Source organism: Neofelis nebulosa, chromosome 11, assembly GCF_028018385.1.
Source record: "Neofelis nebulosa isolate mNeoNeb1 chromosome 11, mNeoNeb1.pri, whole genome shotgun sequence".
In the NCBI taxonomy this organism is placed as follows: domain Eukaryota; kingdom Metazoa; phylum Chordata; class Mammalia; order Carnivora; family Felidae; genus Neofelis; species Neofelis nebulosa.
The window spans coordinates 41,092,358-41,114,459 of record NC_080792.1 but is presented as its reverse complement, the minus strand read 5'-3'; the positions used below and the strand labels follow the sequence as shown (position 1 = coordinate 41,114,459).

General features: G+C 35.0%; 1 protein-coding gene across 5 annotated transcripts in view; it reads right to left on the bottom strand.

The window, feature by feature from the left end:
- The window catches only part of TRAPPC8 (trafficking protein particle complex subunit 8), an 83,070-nt gene that overhangs the window by 4,328 nt on the left and 56,640 nt on the right, over positions 1 to 22,102 (bottom strand). For all 5 annotated transcript variants that reach the window (XM_058692419.1, XM_058692421.1, XM_058692422.1 and 2 more), the window contains 8 exons: positions 19,830 to 20,272; positions 15,920 to 16,067; positions 14,490 to 14,586; positions 13,254 to 13,322; positions 13,107 to 13,165; positions 10,614 to 10,787; positions 7,692 to 7,793; positions 3,271 to 3,416 (listed from right to left, as the gene is read on the bottom strand). In XM_058692419.1, the coding sequence (XP_058548402.1) occupies positions 3,271 to 3,416; positions 7,692 to 7,793; positions 10,614 to 10,787; positions 13,107 to 13,165; positions 13,254 to 13,322; positions 14,490 to 14,586; positions 15,920 to 16,067; positions 19,830 to 20,272 (1,238 nt within the window). The remainder of the gene's footprint in view (positions 1 to 3,270; positions 3,417 to 7,691; positions 7,794 to 10,613; positions 10,788 to 13,106; positions 13,166 to 13,253; positions 13,323 to 14,489; positions 14,587 to 15,919; positions 16,068 to 19,829; positions 20,273 to 22,102) is intronic.

Genomic DNA, 22,102 nt, shown 5'->3' with positions numbered 1-22,102 from the left:
CTCATAACCATCAGTACTATTCAAAACTCATCCATCTACCTTCCTTAACCATACTGTAATTTTTTTTTAGTCACCTAAAATAGCTACCTCTGAAATAATACTGTCACTCCACTCTCTGACAACCATCTCCCATTTCTCCAGCTCTCTCACTCAAGTACACTTCTATTCTTAGTTTTGTAAGGATGACCAACCACTCTGGCCCTCTACATCAGTGCTTCTCCATCTTGGTGGCTGCGGTGTAACTATAATTACTGTTTAGCCATTATTTACTCCCCTCACTTCATTATTTACTCCCCTAGCCATTATTTACTTCCCACTGTGGGACTAGGAGTCATTCTTGTTGATGTGAAGGTGAGGCTAATTGGCCAACGGAATATTAATGTCTTTGACGCAAACAAAAGCCTTAAATGTGCTATCTCAGTATAACTCACCTTTGTACTTCAGAGATATGCCATAAGAAGAACATATCCAAGTAGCTGCTGCCCATTGCACTGAGCCCAAAATATACGTGGTGCAGACATGAACCCAACCAACCACAGCTTGAAGGTGAGCTGCAGCCAAACGGTAAGCTCATCTGCGGATCCATGAGTATAAGAATGCTTTATAAGCAACTAAATTCTGGAGTGGTTTGTTGTGAAGCATTTCTGTGGCAACAGTGATGGATACAGGTGCATGCTGGTATCATCTGAGGACATTTAAATTATACAGATGCCTGGGTCCTACTCCCAAGAGATTCTGATTTAACTGGCACTGGAATCTTTAAAAATTCCCCAGGTAATTCTAATGGGCAGCAAGGGCTAGAAAAAACTGCCACATTTCATCCTTATCTAGCCTGCCTTGTTTTCACATACTTTGTGTACAGTTTTAATTCTGTGATGTTTTATTTTTAACCCACCACTCTACTCTAGTTTGATCAAACCTGCCCTGCTTCACATAATTCCATGCTAGATTCCCAGATTCTGTGATGCTTTTTAACTCCAATTGAATCATGTGGACAATTCCTAAATATCCTTACCTCTAAAGCACAGCCAAGGTTTTAACTGCTACGGTTAAAAAGAAACACCATGGAATCTAAGATATGAAGCAGGATAGGTCTGATAAAGTAGAACAATGGGTTACAATGAAACATCGGGGCGGGGGGTGGGGGGGCCCTGGGTGGCTCAGTCATTAAGTGTCTGACTCTTGGTTTTCACTCAGGTCATGATCTCACAGTTCATGAGTTCAGGCCCTGCATCAGGCTTTGCACTGACAGCGTGGAGCCTGCTTGGGATTCTCTCCCTCTCCCTTTTTGTCCCTCCTCCTCTCTCTCAAAAATAAGTAAATAAACATTAAAAAAAAAAAAAAAAAAAAAAAGAAACATCAGGGAATCCAAATTTCCCATGAAAGTACATGAAGTCATGACAGACTTGATAGGGATAAAACATACCATCTTCCCCCTCAACTACAGCTGCATATTAGAGCAACATTAAGACCTGGACAAAAAGAATTTTATAAATAATTTAAATGGTTAAAATTTTTAAAAATCTGACAACAGTGGTGGTAAAGATACGAAGCAAAGGGAACTGCTGGTGAGTTGTACAAGATGGTCAAACTATTTGGAGAAATTTCTAGATAAGCATGCAAAAATAAGGGGGGCTGGGCAAGTTCACATAAACCGAGAGATTATACACAAGATTATTCACAGCAGAATTCAAAACAGCTCAAATATGAAAATAATCCCAAAGTCCCCATCAAGAGAGTAAATTATTCCAGTGCGTTCAAACATATTCATATGGCAGTGAAAATGCTATAGCTTCATGCAGTGGCTGACAATTACTAACATAATATTAAATGAAAGCAGCTGGACATAAAAAGAAGATATTCTGTATAATTCCACTTACATAATAAAGTTCAAAAAATGCCCCATGAAAATCAAAATTAGAGATGCATATAAACTTAGTTGGGAAAATTATAGAAAGAAGCAAAGAAATGACTACCAATATGGGGGGGGGGGCAGGGTAGTGACTGTGAGGGAGTACCAGCGGGCTTCTGTGATGTTAGCAATATTTTATTTCCTGAATACAGGTAGTTTGGTTATTTGGGTGTTAATTTTGTGGGGGGTGGGGAGGAAATGACTGTAGTCACTCATTGTCAAATCCAATAAGTAACCTTTTCATCCTTTTACTATTTGACATTTTTGCAGCATTTTAAACAGTTAACCCATTTCTCTCTCACTGAACTTTTGAGATATCACTTTCTCATTGATCTTTTCTTCCTAATTACTTCTCAACCAGTCTTTTTCACGGATTTCTTTTTCCTTAGCTTTTCTCTCAGATGTCACTGTTCTGTAGGTCACTGTTCTCTTTTTGTTCTATCCCACCTCATCCCCACCCTACCCAGGGTGACTTCACCAAAATTCATACCTTCAATTTTCACTTATAGACTGATTCTAATAGACTTCCCTCCATGTTTTTATACCTGCAAACCAGCAACTTTTTGAAGTGTCATCTGATTTAGGACTTTTTATTTATAGAACCTTAAGTTTATATAATCAACCTACTTACCAAAATTGCAAATACAGATGCCCCTTGAACAATACAGGGGTTAGGGGTACCAACGCCCACACGATCAGAAATCATATACACCTTCTGACTACCTTAACACTTAACTACTAATAGCCTACTGTTGACCCAAAGCCTTACCAATAACATAAACTGTTAATGCATATTTTGTATGGTATATGAATTATATACTATATTCTTATAATAAAAGAAGCTGAAGAAAAGAAAATATTAAGAAAACCCTTAAGAGAAAACACATTTACAATAAAAAAGATCATGTATAAGTAGACCCACACAGTTTGAACTTCATCGTTCAACTGAACTGAACATCATTCCCCAAGAAGTTTGGCACTTAGTAAATCTTAAGTAAATGATGCTATTAAAACTTGAACTGTTTGATGAGTCTATACGATAGTCATTTCTTACAATTAATTTGTGTCCAACACAAAACAAATAACATATTTTTTCCTTGTTTTTGACTTAGTGATAAACTTGCCCACCAGAAACTTTTGGCAATTGAGGTGTCTAAGGCAAATAGCCATCTCTAACCACAGGTGCAACATACAGTAATCAGAGTAAAGGGTAAAATATTTAAGAGCACTTTACAGATACTCAATATTATTCTAAATTTCTTCATCAATATTTGGGTTAATGCTATCGTTTAAATAAATAAGAGTCTCTGCGTGGGTGTGCGCATGTAGAAAAATTTTAACAAAAATAAGCCTCAGACCTTTTTTGATGAAATGGATGATTAAATGATTCTGGATAGTGAAGACTTGTTTTAATGAGATTAGAAAGCTGCTCTACTGACGGTCTTAAAGGAACTGTAGTGTTTTCTGGCCTGAAAAATTTTAATAGTTCCATTTCTGGTGGTTCCTGAGAAAAGAAAAAAATATACATATGACAATAAAAACACTGTCTTGTTAAAATATAGCATAAACAAAACTAGTAAAAAACAGCTGAGATAAGGGAAAGCATGAACAATACTTTCTGCTGTTATTTAAACCAATAGAATCATCTGCGATATAATCTAGGATAAAGAATTTAGACTCAGGGGCGCCTGGGTGGCTCAGTCGGTTAAGTGTGTGATTCTTGATCTCAGCTCAGGTCATGATCTCGCAGTTTGTGAGTTGGAGCCCCATGTCAGGCTCTGCACGGACAGTGTGGAGCCTGCCTGGGATTCTGTCTCTCCCTCTCTCTGTCCCTCCCCTGCTCATGCTCTCTCCCTTTCTCTCTCAAAATAAATAAATAAACTTAAAAAAAAAAAAAAAAGAATCTAGGATCAGAATCATTTATTCATTCCTTATTTATTATGTGCTGGAGTTAGACTTGAATTCCAACAACTTCACATATTAGCTCTGTGATCTTGGATAAGGCATTTAATGTCTTAAGACTTAATTTCCTCATTTATAAAAAAGTCTCATAATAATTTCAAAATCTGTTGTGGGTCTCATCTAGTAAAATTCCTTATTACTTAGTACTTAAGCTACAGGCATTCAATTGTATAGCATCTGTTTTAATAAAAAACTAAAGTTGCCTTAAAATTTCATTTTGAAAATAGACTGCTGTGTTTTATAGATTGTAATCCTTCATCTGTATTAGCTGAAGGTTAACACACATGTAAAAGTCTCAATATAGCCAATGTCAGGCATACTGTAAACATTTCAATATCATTATCATCTAAATGAAAATAGAGAGTATTGTCCCCTTTCTAGTGGTATTTTTTTCTTAGCCATTTTTTCTCCATTTCCTTTTACCATCCAGGAAAATTTTGATTTTTAATTTCTTGCTAGCCTAGCTGGACATTGATCTACACCAGGGATTGGCAAACTACAGCCCATGGACCAAATTCAGCCTGCCTCCTGGGTTTTTTTTTGTTTGTTTGTTTTTTGGAAAGAAAGTTTTATTGACCCATAGCCATATCCATTTGTTTACATACTGTCATATGGTTACTTCTGGACTTCACCAACAGAGATGAGTAATTAAGACAAAGACCTTCTGGCCAGTAAAGCCTAAAATATTACCTACCATCTGCTTATTCTTAGAAAAAGTTTGCTGATCCCTGATCTATATAGCTGTAAAAGTAAGACCTAAATTTGCTTTTGATTTATAAGTCAGAGAAAAGTGACTAGAGGTTTACGCTGGAAGAAAGAAGAGAACGGAAGCAGAATTTCTGGGGTGCTGGTTATGTTCTATTTCTTTATCTGGGTCCTGGTTATACTGGAGTATTCAATTTGTGAAATTCAATGAGCTATTCAACTGTTCTGTATTTATCTTACACTTCAATTGAAAGTTCAAAAAATGTATTTTTTAATATATTCCAATCATCGAAAAATAAGCTATTATTTGAGACTTCTAAGTTATACTAAATAAATTTCTATATGCCACTTATTAGGAGGAAAATACATGAACAGCCATGAAAAGGATACCAAAGGCCCAAGCTAATTTACTAAGAGAATACTTAAAAGAGTTTCCCCCTCTCACAGCTTTAGAGTAGCAAAAAGTATTTTCACAATCAGCACTAAATATTTGTGCAGCAGTTTGGTAATAAGGATCTGATTCTACCTTATGACATTTCTACCACAAGACAGACAAGGTGTAAAGAATTATCATCCTGGTTTTACAAGTGAGTAGTAAGCTAAAGTTCATTAAGTTATGCAAGTAATTTATACTAGATCATCAATCTGAAAGTTTTGGGGCTCCAAATCTATTATTCACAGTATGATGAAACCGCTTTATGTCCCAAGCTCAGTTAACCATATAAAGAGAATATAAAATATTTCAAAAGTGAAATACAGAGAAATAAAAAGGATATGCTATTCATGGTACATAAAATGAAAATATCACTTTTTTTTTTAAATGTTTATTTATTTTTGAGAGAGAGAGAGAGAGCAGGGGAGGGGCAGAAAGAGAGGGGGACAGAGGATCTGAAATGGGCTCTGCATTAACAGCACAGAGTCTGATGTGGGGCTCAAACTCAGGAACTGAGAGATCATGACCTGAGACAAAGTCTGATGTTTAACTGACTGAACCACCCAGGTGCCCCAAGAATACAAATATATTTTATATAAATCATTTCTGGGGTACCTGGGTAGCTCAGTCAGTTGAGCATCTGACTTCAGCTCAGGTCATGATCTCACGGTCTGTGAGTTCAAGCCCCGCGTCGGGCTCTGTGCTGACAGCTCAGAGCCTGGAGCCTGCTTTAGATTTGTGTCTCCCTCTCTCTCTGCCCCTCCCCCACTCATGCTCTGTCTCTCTCTCTCTCTCTCTCTGTCAAAAATAAACATTAAAAAAAATTTTTTTAATCACTTCTTCCTTTTCTAAATACTTATTCTGCCTATGTTTGAGATATTCTAAATTATCAAAAGTTTGTAACATAGACAACCAAAACTTGGGACTTCAAAGGGGAAAAAACAATTTCTTATATTAAGAAATAGATCCAGGGTTAAATTTGATATCTTCATTAAACCTAATGGAATATTACCATTAGTAATCATCAAAGTAAAAACTGATTCAAGTTGTAGAACAACCAGTGGATGCTAAAACTAGTGGAACTAGGTTTAACAAGAAATCAGACATTTACATAGGCCCAAATTATTTCTCCACAAATTACTTATTAGAAACAACAGTAACTTTACTGTAGAGAAATAAGGTGGACCTTATCAGTGTGACCCATCACTGATAATGAAACAAATTAATATCAAGAGCTTTCTGATGTAATTCACTGGCAGGGACATAACATCACTTCTGTAGTATCCCTGCCAAAAATGTATAACCTTAATCTAGTCCTGAGGAAACAAGAAAAAACCAAAGAGGTATTATTTTACATTAAAATAACTTGCCCATGCTCTTCAAAGATATCATATGACACAGGACAAATGAAGGCTCAGAAACTGTCCCAAATTAAAGGAGACTAGAGAAACAGGACAAGTAAATGCAATGTATGATCTTGGACTGGATCCTGGTAAGAAAACACAAACTGTTACAAGGATAAAATGGAGAACTCTGATGGCATTTGAATATGGACTATACAGGAGTACTGCATCAATGTGAAACTTCGTGAATTTAATAATGGTTTTTGTGATTATTTGAGAGATTATTCTTTTTTTTTTTTTTTTTATGATTTGGGAGAGGATTTTTTTTAAATGTTTGTTTATTTTTGAGAGACAGAGAGAGACAGAGTGCAAGCAGGGGAGGGCAGAGAGAGAAGAGACACAGAATCCGAAGCAGGCTCCAGGCTCTAAGCTGTCGGCACAGAGCCTGATGCGGGGCTCAAACCCACCATCCGATCTGTGAGATCATGACCTGAGCTGAAGTCGGACACTTAACTGACTGAGTCACCCAGGCACCCCTATTTAAGAGATTATTCTTATTCATTGCAATACTCAATGAAGTAAATAGGGGCAGAGGAGAAGGATGTCTGCAAATTTGCTTGAGAGTAATTACTTAAGAATAATTAAGAAAAAAATCAATGTGTACATAAACAGAGGAAGAATGATAAAGCAAAGAAGGTAAAATGCTAACCACTGGTCAACCTTGGTAAAAGGTGTAAGAGAGTCACTCTTTACACAATTCTTGCAGCTTTTCTGCAAGTTTGAAAATTATTTCAAAATAAGTTTTCAAAAATAATGTAAGAAAGCTTGAAATTAAGATTCATTATTTAGAAATGCAATACAAGGTCATGGTTCAAATTACTGGAAATTTTGTTCATATATACGAGAACTTTTTGGTAAGATGAAATAGTATTTTATGAGAAATGAGAAAACATATTAAATACTATTCCCAGCTGCTGCACAACTCCAGGGGCCATCTTTACATTTCACGATATGCCTCCTCTGGAGTTCTGCAGTGGCAAGGGCATGTTTCCCTTCCTCTCAAGCAAATCAATTCTTTTTGTAACTATGAATTCTAGATTCAATACAGAATATTAGGAAACCTCAAGATCACAAGTGTATCTAATACTCTTACAAGATGCTAATGAATTTTATTTATGTTCATTTCTCATTCTAATTAGTCGTCTGCCACCAACCCCCCACTCAAATCTCAATATAAAAGCCTGCATATACCAGCAGATCCCTTTAAAAACCCAAAAACCAACCAAACAAAAAACCCCAAGTTCACAAGAAGACCCAAAGCAAACATTACTATTACCTGTTTCTGAGGACATGAAAACGCTTCTTTTCCTATAGTGCGAAGAATAACATGATGCTGACCTTCCAAAATTAGTTGCTTACTATCTTCCACTACATAAGCCTAAGACATACAAAGCACAAAATGTTACCTTGCTGGCAATACCTCAAAAGTAATGAATGCAATTATTTGACGGAAGGTAGAAATATCATGGCTGTTTATCAATTATCAACACGATGGCTATGTCAGCATTTCTACTTTTATTTACTCATTCAATCAATAAAGAATCTGTCAAAATCTGTTTGCCTCAGTATAATACAGTTGGGCCTGGATATTTGAAGGATATATCTTAAAATCTTTCTTCAGTTTTCTCTAGAGCTCTTAAGAAACTAGTGCTATAACACAAGTCTTTTTGTGATTGAACTACCAAAATACAGGCAAAACGTACATGCTTCTGAAATGCCACAGGGTTTATCACCTAGAAGAACATAATCGTGAAAACAATCATAAATCTTGTAAGTGGAAATGTCACACCCTTGGAGATATCTTAAACATAAGTACATATACTTAAAAAAAAAAAAAAAGGCCAATTTCATCTATATCAAAACACTGGTTCCAGCATATAACTCATCTCCCTCTTGAACCGCTTCTGTTCCAGAGAAAATATAATACGTAAATGGCTCTGATACGCTGTTATTGCCACATTATGCAAATACAAAGGTTTAAAAATTTTTTAACAAGCCCAATTTTTTTACTATTAGATTCAACAGACACAAAATTTCTCAGCCAAAATGCTATAGAAGTTTCTAAATGTTTATGTTCAATTTTTGTACTCATTTTATCATGACCAGTGACAGCATGTCATCTGCAGACCAACTTGGGAGTAGTGCACTAAGGCATTGGACAGCCTAGGACCTGCTCGTGTGAACCAATACATAACCCAAAATGCTGGACTTAAACACCTGACGGGGTGGACCTTTGAGGCTGAATACAAGGTTCTGAGACATGTCACGTTTTTTCCAATGGTCTCATGGGATCGAACAAAAATCACCCCTAGCCACGTCTAATTCTATAAATAACATTCTCCTTTCTGCACAAAGGCTTCGCTTTTTAAAACAAACATTTATACTTGGTTAAAACTGCTGAGTTGTTCTGTGCCTCTTTTCCAATTATTTTTCACAAAGATGTTGTCTGAGCTCTGTTTTTCTTCTGAATTATATTTTATTAAAAGAGTCCTAGGCATCCTGTGTTTCCTCCTCCACAGCTTAAATGACTTTTCAAATTTCATTTCATTCAGTGTGTCATTTCTGCATTATCTAGAGACCTCACTAAAGGAACTCTACCACTTTCTCAAATGAGTATGTGATAAACACAAATACGAGCCACTACCAACTTCATATCCCATTCTTCATTCTATTCCAATTTCCATTTTCTAGCCACGGAGCATCACAATCTTAGTTTTCTTCTTCATGTGATCAGCAGTACTACTAGTAGTGGGATTTTATTCCGGGCTGTTTTTTAAAAGGTAACACTTTCACCCCCAGCCAAAGTTACTGTGGACTTAACAATGAATACAGAGTACAGATTACTCAAAATCTTGTCTCAGTAATATTACAAAGTGTTACACGGCAGGAATCTGTGGAGTGACAGCCACATACGCCACGGTTATAGTATATATTTAATGACTGGTTGGTTTACATTAAGAGGAAAATACTGCTAAGCCTGAAAATAGAATCCTCTTGATTCTAAGCCCCAAGAACATCTGATTTCAAGCTAAAAATGTGTAACTGACCTTTTAAATATTAAACATCTATAGTCAACAAAAGTACCAATTTGTTTAAGCAGTTTTATTAAAACTCATGCAAAAAAATAAAAAACTCATGCCAGCTTAGTTTCAAGAAAGTTTATTTAAAAATGTGTGATTTAGTAAAAATAATAGTCTAGAATATCTGAACCAATTTAAAAATACATATATTGATCATCTACTATGAAAATACCTCTATGTGAGAGAGCTCTTGTATCAGACAACACAAAATGAAACCTTTCCACACAGTGCAGGTGAATATCCTTAGGCAAGATCCTTAATTTCACTGTAGAATTGGTTTTTAAAAAGTAATATATAATTGTATTATATATTCTATGTAATGTATACAATTTATATGCAATTATAAATTTCTAAGATACAGAGGGTACACTGCGCGAAACAAGCCTGCTCTGTATAACAGGTAACTCTAAGGAAGACTAATGCCTAAGCAATCTCATTTTGCTGTGTCGTGTGTGGATCTTATTTGGATATGATTTTTAAAAAATTAAAATATTTTAAAATAATCTGGAAAAAACAAAAACAGACCAACAAATAGATCATAATTAAGAAGTACTGTTAATTTGGTTGGATGAGATAACAATATTTTGGAGATGTTAAAGAAAGTCTTCATCTGCTAGAATACAGAGCATTTACACGTAAAATATTATGTCACTAAAAAAAAAAATACTATAGCAAATAATAAAGGAAAGTAAAAATAAAAGAAAACAAAGGAGAGGGGCTAATGGAATAGATGAAAGATGAATAGCAACAAATTAGTGACTGTGGATCTGAGTAATGGGTACCTGAAGGTTCACAGTGCTATTTTTTTCCATTTTCAGTTTCTGAAAATGCCAATAATAAAGAATTTAATAATAACAGTTGTTTTCATGGAGGTTAACAAATCTAATATTCTCAGTACCACTTAGAAGTAACAATAACAAAGAAGAAAGCTATCTAATTTGAATTCTTTGAGTAAAAAAGTCATTATAGAACTATTAAATAAAATTATAAAACAACTTTAATATTGAAACTGAAAAACTTAAGCAGAAAAAATGCAAATACCAGCTTACATTTGTTCTTTAGCTTAAGGCTCAAGTATCCGTAAGCAAGGCTTGCTGAAATAATCTAGTAACACATACCTTCCATAATACGACAATATTCAAATCCACCTCACTGCACTTCTGAATCAATCTCACAGCATCCTCTAATGACTGTTTTTCAGTATGCACGGACGGCTGGGCTTGTGGTTTCTTTAATTCAGAAGATAAGCTTCGATAAAAGAAGTCTGCACATGGACTTGCTGAACTTATTATCTGTCAAAAGAAAATCACTTATCTACATAAATGTTTTCAATTAAATGCACCCTACCAAAATTTATATTTCTCTATATATTTCTGTATAACCAAAACGCTTATTAAAAAATTTCTGGTCAATCTGTCAATAGAGGGAGGCTGTAAAACACACTAAAACATTTAAACACCTAAAATATTTGGTATAAATTACCCTGAATCTTAAAGCTGTTACCTCAAAATAATTAATCTACACTGCCATGACATTAGGTTTGACCTTCCAAGTATCCAGGGAAGATGATGGGTAGCTCTAAGAAAATGAATAAAAAATAAATTATTGAAAAGTAATATTTTTTGTGCTATTAAAATAACAGAAATAGTTCTCATTCGAATACTTAGAATACTAGACAACATCTAGTGAAACAGAATGCAAACTGAGTAATTGGTCTTAATGTGGCTCTTCTACTTGAAGGAAGAGAACATGAGAAAAGAATTTTTTAAAAACTTCTTAATGGAATCAGAAGTACAGGATTTCCTTTAATGGGATATTATGTTTCACAGTAAACTGTCTACACTTAGGATTCCCTTCATTATAGGCTATATTATATAGATGCTAAGTTTCAAGTTAATTATTAAATATTAATAAATACACACATTTTCCCTTTAAGAATAAACTATTTTCTGGTAAGCAACTGTCCCCATAGTTTTCTCATTAATCTGTAGTGCTTGGGGAGTTCTATTTACTCAACCAGATTCATCAAAAGGGAAAATGTCCTTTTTTGTTTTTACTTTCTTCAGTACTCCTATACAAAATTATTTGCTAATAAATACAATAAAAATTATACACTTAATACGATTTAAGGGTCTTGATTATGTCTCTAGGGATTTTAAATTTAAAAAAGAAGTGACAAGGACAAACAACTGAAATCATGAAACCTAAATTCAGTCATTCAGGAGGCATGGCATTGCTAAAAGTATACTTGTTTTGGAATTACTGGGCTTTTGGTACCCGGAGATATTTCTAAATAACTGCTTCTTCAAATAGTCAAAAGATAGCCACAAAGAGTGAGTCAGATGAAGGCCAATGATAAGAGAAATACAAAAGCATAAGAAGGTCTGGAATTATCAAATCAAAAAACACAAAGAAGAAACAATAACACAAACAGTAACATTGTTAACAGTACCAGGGCATGCCTACGTGGAAGTTTACACCCTTGGTCCAGCATTTCTCAAAGCAAATCACCACATCGCCTCGTCAGATTATATGCAGAGCTGGTTGAAAATGCATATTCCTGGGGTTAAGCTTCCAACTCTCTGATTTCAGCTTGGGTCATGATCTCACAGTTTGTGAGTTCTAGCCCCACATCGGACTCTGTGCTGACAGTGTGGAACCTGCTTAGGATTCTCTCTCTCTCCCTCTCTGCCCCTCCCCGACTCACGTTGTCCCTGTCTCTGTGTCTCTCTCAAAATAAATAAATAGGAAGGGAGGGAGGGAGGGAAGGAAAAAATGCATATTCCCAAACAAATGCATATTCCCAAACTCCCCCCAAGACATAACAAATCAAAGTTTTGGAGGCGGGAAAGCAAAATTTTCATTTTTACAAAATTCTCAGATCAAAAAGAGGGTCTGAAAAAAAAAGACTAATAACCTTAACATCATCTAGGAGCTTACAGTAATTTAGTATACATATTTTTTATTAAGTAAACTATGCCCCATGCAGGGCACGAATTCACAACCCCCAAATCAAGAGTCACATGTTCTACCAAATGTGCCAACCAGATGCTCCAGCTTATAGCAATTTAGAATCTCAGGTCCCACCCTAGTCCTACTGAAATAGAATTTGCATTTAACAAGAGCCCCACATGTTGTGAAAGTTTGAAAACCTACTCTAAGTGATTCTAACAAATAATTAACTTGAAATACCACTGTTTTGGAAAATACATTTAAAACTACAAAAGAGCTTATTATTTTGGTCTCAGAACCATATGATACACCAAAATCCAGAGAATTATCATCTTTATGTTCCACTGTAACCACTTTCCCTAATAAATTGGTTTCCTTGTATAATCTGGTTTCTTTCTTTAATACCAAGGTTTATACTTTTTTCCTGTGATACCCTCAAAAGAAAGTTAGTTTTGAATAACTAACTAAAATGGCATAATCCACATAGTATTTCTGGTCTGTTTTAGAGCATGAAGGGAAGCTGCAAAACCCAACAATATTGACATATTCACCCACTAAAGATTTTGAGGATTACTAAAGCAATAGTTTTGCCAAAATAGATATTCCAGAACTGTGACTTTGATCCAGAAGATCAAATGCTATTGTGCTTATTTTCATACCTGTTCATTTCCAAAGATGATATCTGCAAAGGTGTATTTTTCTGAGGACTGTGTGGCAACTAAAAAACAGGGGAAAACAAACTAATCATATCGTTGGAATGAAATATAAAATACCATTAAGAAAGTCTGAAAATAAAATGAATTTACCTTCTTTTTCCTTACATCGTATTGCCTTGAAACAAAATTTTCCCTTCTCCCTGCTGGCAAGTTTGGCATCTAGAAAGAAAAGAAAGAAAAAATTTCAAAGATCTTTCTCAGCTTCTGACATGGTAAAACCTAATTTATTATTCAGACTTCCTTAACAATACTGGAAAATAATTCATAATTATAAATAATGTTTAATGAAAAACATCTTTGTTTTCATCTCAATAAAGCAAATTTCACTCAGCCCAGAAAAAGGATGAAATCCAATTTTCTTGAAATACATGGTCACACATGTGGCTTGTGTGTGTGTGTGTGTGTGTGTGTGTGTGTGTGAGAATAAATAATACTCATTTTATATTTATATTTGTGTGTGTGTGTGTGTGTGTGTGTGTGTGTGTCAAATTACAGATAAAAGTTTAAAAGATCCGAACCTGGGAACCAGGGAGCCCACAACCAGGGAGCCCACTATTTTTTAGTGACTAAAAAATAGTCTGTTATAATTTACATTAAAGCCACACTGAATTTCTCCCTATTAAACACAACTTTGCAATTAACTGCCCTGCTCTCAGTATACAGATTTTCCTATGTTTTGAATTAATTCCTTTGTACAAATTCCAAAAATAAGGATTACTGAAAGGCTAAGTATGAGTTTAAATATTTTTATAGCTTCTGAAATAATACTGTACAATTTTTCTCCAGAAAGAGCAAATATTTTGTCAGCTTCCCTCCACTCTTAAAAGCACTGGCATTCTCATATTACTACCAGGATAACTGACAGAAATATTCTGGAAAACAATCTGTCAATATATATCACAAGTATGTATATTCTTTTAAGTGTTATATGGGTATAAAGTCAGTCACTACAGAGGTATGGTTATACACAGAAAAAACAGCCTACCAATGGCAAAGGACACAAAAAGAACCTTCCACATTCTAGTCTGTATGTTTCTGTACTGTTTGAAATTTTGAAAGTGATCATCTACTCAGGCACTGATTTTCCAATTGAATAAAGAAAATGCAAATAGAAATATGTGGAAGGGAATAAAAAGATGGGAAAGAACGGATTAAGATAGGTAATTTGATTCAGTCACTTGCACTAATGAAAACACAACTTAATGCTTAAAAAACTTAATTATAAAAAAGGTACCGACAATCTTCTGATATTATAGTACTATTCTGAAAAATATCAAGCAATGAAGATTTGAAAATTTACTATGAAAAGGAAAATAAAGCACAAACCTTTGTTTTCAGAGAGATTTACAGATTTCTGGAATTTCCAGTGTTTGCTACTACTCGATACTTGTACTATGTGGAATTCCTTAACACCTGCTTCACTCTATCAAAAAGAAATAAAAGAGTCATTTAAGATTTAGGGGCATGAACTTAGAATATTCTAATGTAAATAATATTCTGACTCTTCTACCAAAGTAAGTATTCATTAACATAAGATTAAATTTTTATTTTGAAATAAATAATATACATTTCGGAATGCTTACGTTATTTAAATCCCTCCTTAAACTTACTTAGAGAAGTCAACATTTTATATGAGAACTGTATTTAACTATGATGTACTCCCACTGGAGTATTCAGTCATTAGAACCTATCATAATGAGTTACTGATAGTATTTAATCAAACAGTATTTGTTGTCAATTTTTAATCAAAACTGTAGCATTTTTTTTATTCCTTCTCATCTTTCTGAGAGATCTCATTGTCATTAAGGCAAAAATAAACAAAAATTGAACAAATCAGAATCTCCATACACAGCCAATGTACATAAAGTTAATCTGTACACAATTTTTTATTTACCTGGAAAAGAGCTAATTTGAAATTATTACAATTTTCTTACTTTTACAAATGTTATTTTCTTTAAAGATCACCAAAGTATTAAGCACATAAATCCTAAATATCCTAAAAGGCAACCTTACAAATTTATGAAGCTAAAACAAAGGACATTACAGAATTCATTACAGAATAAGCAACACTTCATGTAAGTATCTGAACTGAATCAATCTGATGCTAAGATGCTATCTTATTATTATTAAATAGGCTTCACGCCCAGAGTGGAGTGCAATGCAGGGCTCGAACTCACAACCCTGAGACCAAGACCTGAGCTGAGATCAATGGTCAGATGCCTTACCAACTGAGCCACCCAGGTGCCCCACTAAGATGTTATTTTAATAATGAGATCACATTTCCTTCTTTAATACTCATTTTTATATATTTAGAGTATATAAATAAACAGGAATGATAAAATGTTTGAAATGCTTTATATAAGGAAAATGGTACTCTCAGAAATATGTGACAATTATCAAGTTAATAATACTGAATGGGAAATCCTAATACAGAACTTTGTAAATTTAATTACATCAACAGATTCTGAATGGTGAGACTAGAAAGCACTCTATCAGATCTCTTTTGGGTTTAATTACTCACGTATAGGGCTACCCTTTCATATGATATGTACCATATTAATGCCACCAGGTCATTTTATTTGAAGAGACTTAAAATCACAAAGCTGATAGAAAATTAAGATGTTTTCACACTGTTGTATATGAATATTCCTAAATTCCTAGCTTATGCTATCTTGTGAAAAAAGAATCCTTTACTAAAAACAAAGGAAACACTTCCACTATAATTAAAAATAAAATTTAGTTTTAAACCAACTTACAGTATTGGTATTTTCCACATCCACAAAGACTAACATATTGCCCCCTCTGCCCTCCTCATCTTCAAGAGAATTACTTCTGCAGACAGTGGCCCGTACATTCAAAGATCGGCTGGTACAAATGACTGCAGTGTGTCTTAATATTCTGTGACTAAAGAAATAAAAAATAGCAAGTTTAATGTAAGAACCTCTCCATGTGTTATGATTCTCTAATTCCAAATAAAGCTTTTAAAACCTAACTGCTCTCAGGACCATTTATACTCAGAAAACAAAACAAAAACAGAATAATAAAGTAAAATTATGTAGTGTAACTTCAGTTCAATTCTTCTCAGTTCAGAAGGAAACTAATAGTCACCTTGACTCTAGGCATGTCTGCTTACCAAACTCATCAGTCTAGCACAGGAAAATAATTTTCATGCAGCAATGTCCTAATTATGCTTCTTCTCTGACAGTGGTTCCAAAGTAACTGATCCCCTATCAAGTAAACTTCAAACTTTAACTTGGCATTTAAAGCCCTCCACAATACAGCTATTTACATTTCCATGTTAATTCCCCTTTAATTTTTTTTAACATTACCTCCTAAATTTTTTTTTAAATGTTTTCACATTTACTTATTTTTGAGAGACAGAGAGAGCCAGAGTGTGAGTGGGGGAGGGGCAGAGAGAGAGGGAGACACAGAATCCAAAGCAGGATCCAGGTTCTGAGCTGTTAGCACATAGCCCAACGCGGGGTTAGAACTCACGAACTATGAGATCATGGCCTGAGCCGAAGTCAGACGCTTAACTGACTGAGCCACCCAGGCACCCCATAATTTTTTTTTTTTTAAGTGCAATTGAAATACAATATCCTATTAGTTTCAGGGATAAATCATAGTGATTCAGTATTTTTATATATTATGAAATGATCCCTTTCATAAATCTAGTGACCACCTATCATACAAAGCTATTGTAATATTACTGACTATATTCCCTACACTGTACATTGCATCCTTATGACTTCTTTTATAATTGAAAATTTGTACCTCTTAATCCCCTTCACCTATTTGGCCTACTCCACCAACTCCTCCCTACTCTGGTAACCAACAGCTTCTTTCTTCTATGAGTCTGTTTCTGGTTTTTTTGGATTCCACATATAGGTGAAATAATGTGGTCTGTCTTATTTTACATAGCATAATACCCGTCCAGGTCTCCACCCATGTAATCACAAATGGCAAGATTCATTCCTTTTTATGGCTGAGTAACGTTCCTCTGAGTGTGTTTGTGTACACATGCGCATTGCACATCTTCTTTATCCTTATCAACAGGACACCTAGGTTGCCTCCACAACTTGGCTAATATTATAAATAATACAGCAGTGAACAAAGGAATGTATGTATCTCTTTGGATTGGTGATTTTGTTTTCTCCAGATGAATACCAGAATTGAAATTGCTTTATATGGTAGTTCCATTTTAATTTTTTGAGAAACTTCCATACTGTTTTTCTAAGTGGCTGTACCAATTCACATATCCACTAACAGTGTATATGTGGGTTCCTTTTTCTCCACATCGTCACCAATATATATTACTTTGTGTCTTTGATAACAGCCAATCTGACAAGTGTGAAGTAATATCTCATTGTGGTTTTGATGTGCATTTCCTTGATTAGTGATGCTGAGCATCTCTTGTGCCTGTTGGCCATCGGTAGGTCTTCGGAAAAATGTCCACTTAGATCCCCTGCCCATTTTTAAATTGGGATTTTTTTTCTTTTTTAAATTTTTTTTTAAAGTTTATTTATTTTGAGTAAGTGGGGGAGGAGCAGAGAGAAAGGGAGAGAGAATCCCAAGCAGGCTCTGTACCATCAGTGAGGAGCCCAACGGGGGGCTCGAACTCACAAACTGCAAATTCATGACCTGAGCCAAAACCAAGAGTTGACACTTAACTGACTGAGCCAACCAGGCGCCCCTAAATTGGGGTGTTCTTAATATTAATTGTGTAAGTTATTTATATTTTTGGATATTAACCCCTTGTTGGATACATGATCTGCAAATACTTTGTCCCATTCAGTAGGATGCCTTTTTGTTTTGCTGATGGTTTCTTTGTGCAAAAGCTTTCAAGTTTGATGTGATCCCATTTGTTTTCACTTTTGCTGCCCTTGCCTGAAAACACTGGTCCAAAAGAATATTGCTAAGATCAGTGTCAAAGAGCTCACTGCCTATGTTTTCTTCTAGGAGTTTTATGGTTTAAAATCTTGCATTCAAGTCTTTACTCCGTTGTGAATTATCTTTGTTTATGGTGTAAGGTAATGGTCCAGGTTCATTCTTTTATATGCAGTTGTCCCATTTTCCCAACGTCATTTATTGAAGAAACTATCTTCTCCATTGTATATTCTTGCCTCCCTGGTCAAGATTAATTGACCACATATGCATGGATTTATTTCTGGGTTTTCTATTGTGTTCCACTGATGTGTGTCTATTTTCGTCCCAGTATCATACTGTATTGATTACTATAGCTTTGTAGTATAGTTTGAAATCAGGTAGCACGACAGTTCCAGCTTTATTCTTCTTTCTCCAGAATGCTTTGGCTATTTGGGGTCTTTTGTGGTTCAACACAAATTTTAGGATTCTTTGATCTCATTCTGTAAAAAATGCCAATCGTATTCTGATGGGGCTTGAACTGAATCTGTCGATTGCTTTGGGAAGTATGAACATATTAACAATATTAATTCTTCCAATCCATGAACACAGTGTATCTTTCCATTTATTTATGTCATCTTCAATTTCTTTCATCAATGTCTTACAGTTTTCAGAGTACAGGTCTTTTATCTCCTTGGTTAAATTTATTCCTAGGTATTTTATTCTGTTTTACGCAATTGTAAATAAGACTGGTTTCTTAACTTCTTTTTCTGATAGTTCATTATTAGCATCTAGAAATGCAATCAATCTCTGTATGTTAATTTTGGATCCTACGACTTTACTGAATTCATTACTTCTAACAATTTTCCCTTCTTTTACACATATTTTACACTGCGACCAAACTAACTATATTCAGTTTATATTTCCTAATTTGCAAATCTTCATTCATATATACAGCCACTCCCTGGAACACCCACTACTCTCTTGCCTATCCCCCTTGATATCCAAATTTTGAAATCTTTACTTTCCTTGGAAGGTCATTTCACCACTACTGTATTCTACAAAGCCTTCTCTGACTGCCTTGGCCAGAGTATGCTCTATTGTACTCTGAAGGAGAATATTATTGAGTATCTAATATGTCCCCGTTATAAATACTGTATCATTTTGTCCTCAGAAGTCTTAGATATTTTAGATATTCCATTAATAAATGGAGTAATACAATTATTCCTAGTTAATTTTATAAAAATGACAGCAGCATTATCACAAATAAAATAACCTGTTGTTTAATGATTTATAGGCCACAGACCCTTGTGAGTGCCAAGGTAAATTTCTTCAGTGACCCTTATTATAACACCACTCTAATCATCTGTTCTGCAAATATATATCTTCCCCCCCATACATTCCCAGGAGTCAGGAGAGGGCACAGGGAAAAGGAAAGGTAAAACAAAGTAATTTTCTTGAAACAGGATGACTATCGACAGGTTGTTTTCACATACTAATGGTACCTGTGAACTTCATTATTATGTGGTAACTTTGGCCCTGGTACTTGGTTGAATCAGAGAATCATGAAGTTAACAGACAGAAGCCACTAAGAAGATTATAGTAGCCTAATTTTTTTTCACTTTTGGCTACTTAGAACTTAGATTAGGGACAAACTCAATTATAAACATCATGCATAATATAGAAGGGGGTAATTTTTTAAATAAACAATGACAGATGTTAACAAATATCAAAATGTTTATTTGAATTTGTGCACATACATTAAACACAGAGCTTAAATCAAGAAAGTTTTATAATACTCACCGGATCTTAGGCTGCTTTTTAACACTTTCATAGTAAAACAAAAAGTTAATTTCATGGACACCTTCTTCATCTGGCCCACGTAACCACATTGGTAGCTGGACTGAAGCTCCAGGTAGAAGAACAGTGTCAGGAAGGGGAACAGGAATCACCTCTGGCTGACTCCCTATGCCGATGCCAAAGTCTACAGAGGAAGCCGATGATATGAGTGCCGTACACACAGCGGTAGAGTCTGTCGCAACAGTCTTGTAAGCACTACAGTTCTCAGAAGCTGAAGGACTTAGTGGTGTTAGAACAGCTGTGTTACCACCAAAAGTAAAGAACTCTGGACGTTTAGAAACAACCTTCAATCCAGTAAGAGGACTTTTGCTGACATTGACAAACTCTACATATGCTTTTCGGATTTCTCCACAGAGGAGCCCTGTAGGGAAATGTATAAAGAATACCTGCATTGGAGGGAAAAAATATTATTATATTGTCTGTTAAAAATTCCGAACCTCTAATGAATAATAAGTTAAGATGTTATATTTCTTTATAAAGAGAATTTCATTAATTCTCTTTGATATCTCCCTGAATATATGGCAATTAACAATACCATTTTAGAAAATGTTATTCAACAGCAGATGTCAGAGGTATGAATTAAAGACAAAACATCAGTGACAAGTGAGTATCAGTAAAACTCTGACGACTGTGTAGACTATGGGTAAGAGAAGTTATAAGAAATTTAACATGGCTATGTGAATTAAATAATTGTCAGTTGAAAAGCCCTTATCAATGTCAACTTGAAAAGTAGCTCAACTATTTATTTACACATCAAGATGAAAAGATACCCCATAAGTCTTAAATGGGAGGAATGTACAGATCCATGATTCTATATCCATAATTTTAAAACCAAAAAGCTCCAAATGACCTCAAACATTTAGTAACTCACATGGGAACAAAACCCGATCTAACAGAGGCTTTTTATACCCTTTCCCATTTAGTATGATAGTCCTATGGTTCAGTCACACAATATTAATTTGCTTGATTTCCAGATGCTACCACAAACCCAACAGGGGTTACATAGCACTTTATATAAAAAACCACACACACACACACACACACACACATACACACACACAATTTCTAAAAATTAAAGGAGAAACAGATTTCCAACATACATCTGGCCTCAAGATTTCAGATAAGGGAATGTGAACCTGTATTACAGAGGTAGAAATATGGGCTACCAACCATCTAGTAAGTTATCTGCATTTCCCCTTAAGTCAGGCGCCTGGGTGGCTGGGCATTTGACTCTTGCTTTCTCCTCAGGTCATGGTATCATGGTTTGTTAGTTTGAGCCCCATATCAGGCTCTGTACTGGCAGTGCAGAGCCTGCTTGGGATTCTCTCTCCCCCTCTCTCTGCCCATCCTCCGTGCATATGCGTACTCTCTCTCAAAATAGATAAAGTTAAATAAAATTTAAGAAAATAAATAAAGATCCTTAAGTGTAAATATCAGAGGTACACTGAAAGTATCCAAGAAAAGAGGAACATAAAGGTAAAAGTGTAAGAAAAAAATGTTCTAATGAAGTTATGACTAGTAGTCCCAGAGGAGTTATAAAAATCCAGTGGAAAAACCTGTTTCTTAATCTAAGTTTGAAAGGAATTTCACTATGGCCATAGTCTTAAGGAAAGCAGATAAATTCTGTGGATGTCAGAAGCTTTAAAAGTGGGTATGAAAATGGGGTGCGTGGATGGCTCAGTTGGTTAATTAAGTGTTCAACTTCAGCTCAGGTCATGATCTCACAGTTCACGAGTTTGAGCCCCACAGTTGGGCTCAGTGCTGACAGCTTGAGTCTGGAGCCTGCTCCAGATTCTATGTCTCCCTCTCTCTCTGCCCCTCCCCTGCTCATGCATGTTCTCTCTCTTTCTCTCTCTCAAAATAAACAAACATTAAAAAAAATTTAAAGAAAAGAAAAGGCCTCTGACCTAAATCCTCCCCCCACCCAAGGTAAGATGGCAAGACAGTGAATAAATGTACATTTGTGTATTTTCTTAAGGCAAAATATTTATGATATGGATCTATTGTGGGGTTTTTTTGTTATTCACTACAAGCTTTTTTGTTTAATCAACCAAACACCAGTTGTTACTATGTAGAATAAGAGGTCCTCTACATATTCTACCTTCTGCAAGGAAAATTACATCTATAACAATAAAGTTTTTTTTTAAACCACTATGGTATGCAAGAAGAAAACTTAAATACAGAATGAGCAATATCAAAAACAAAATAATTTTAAA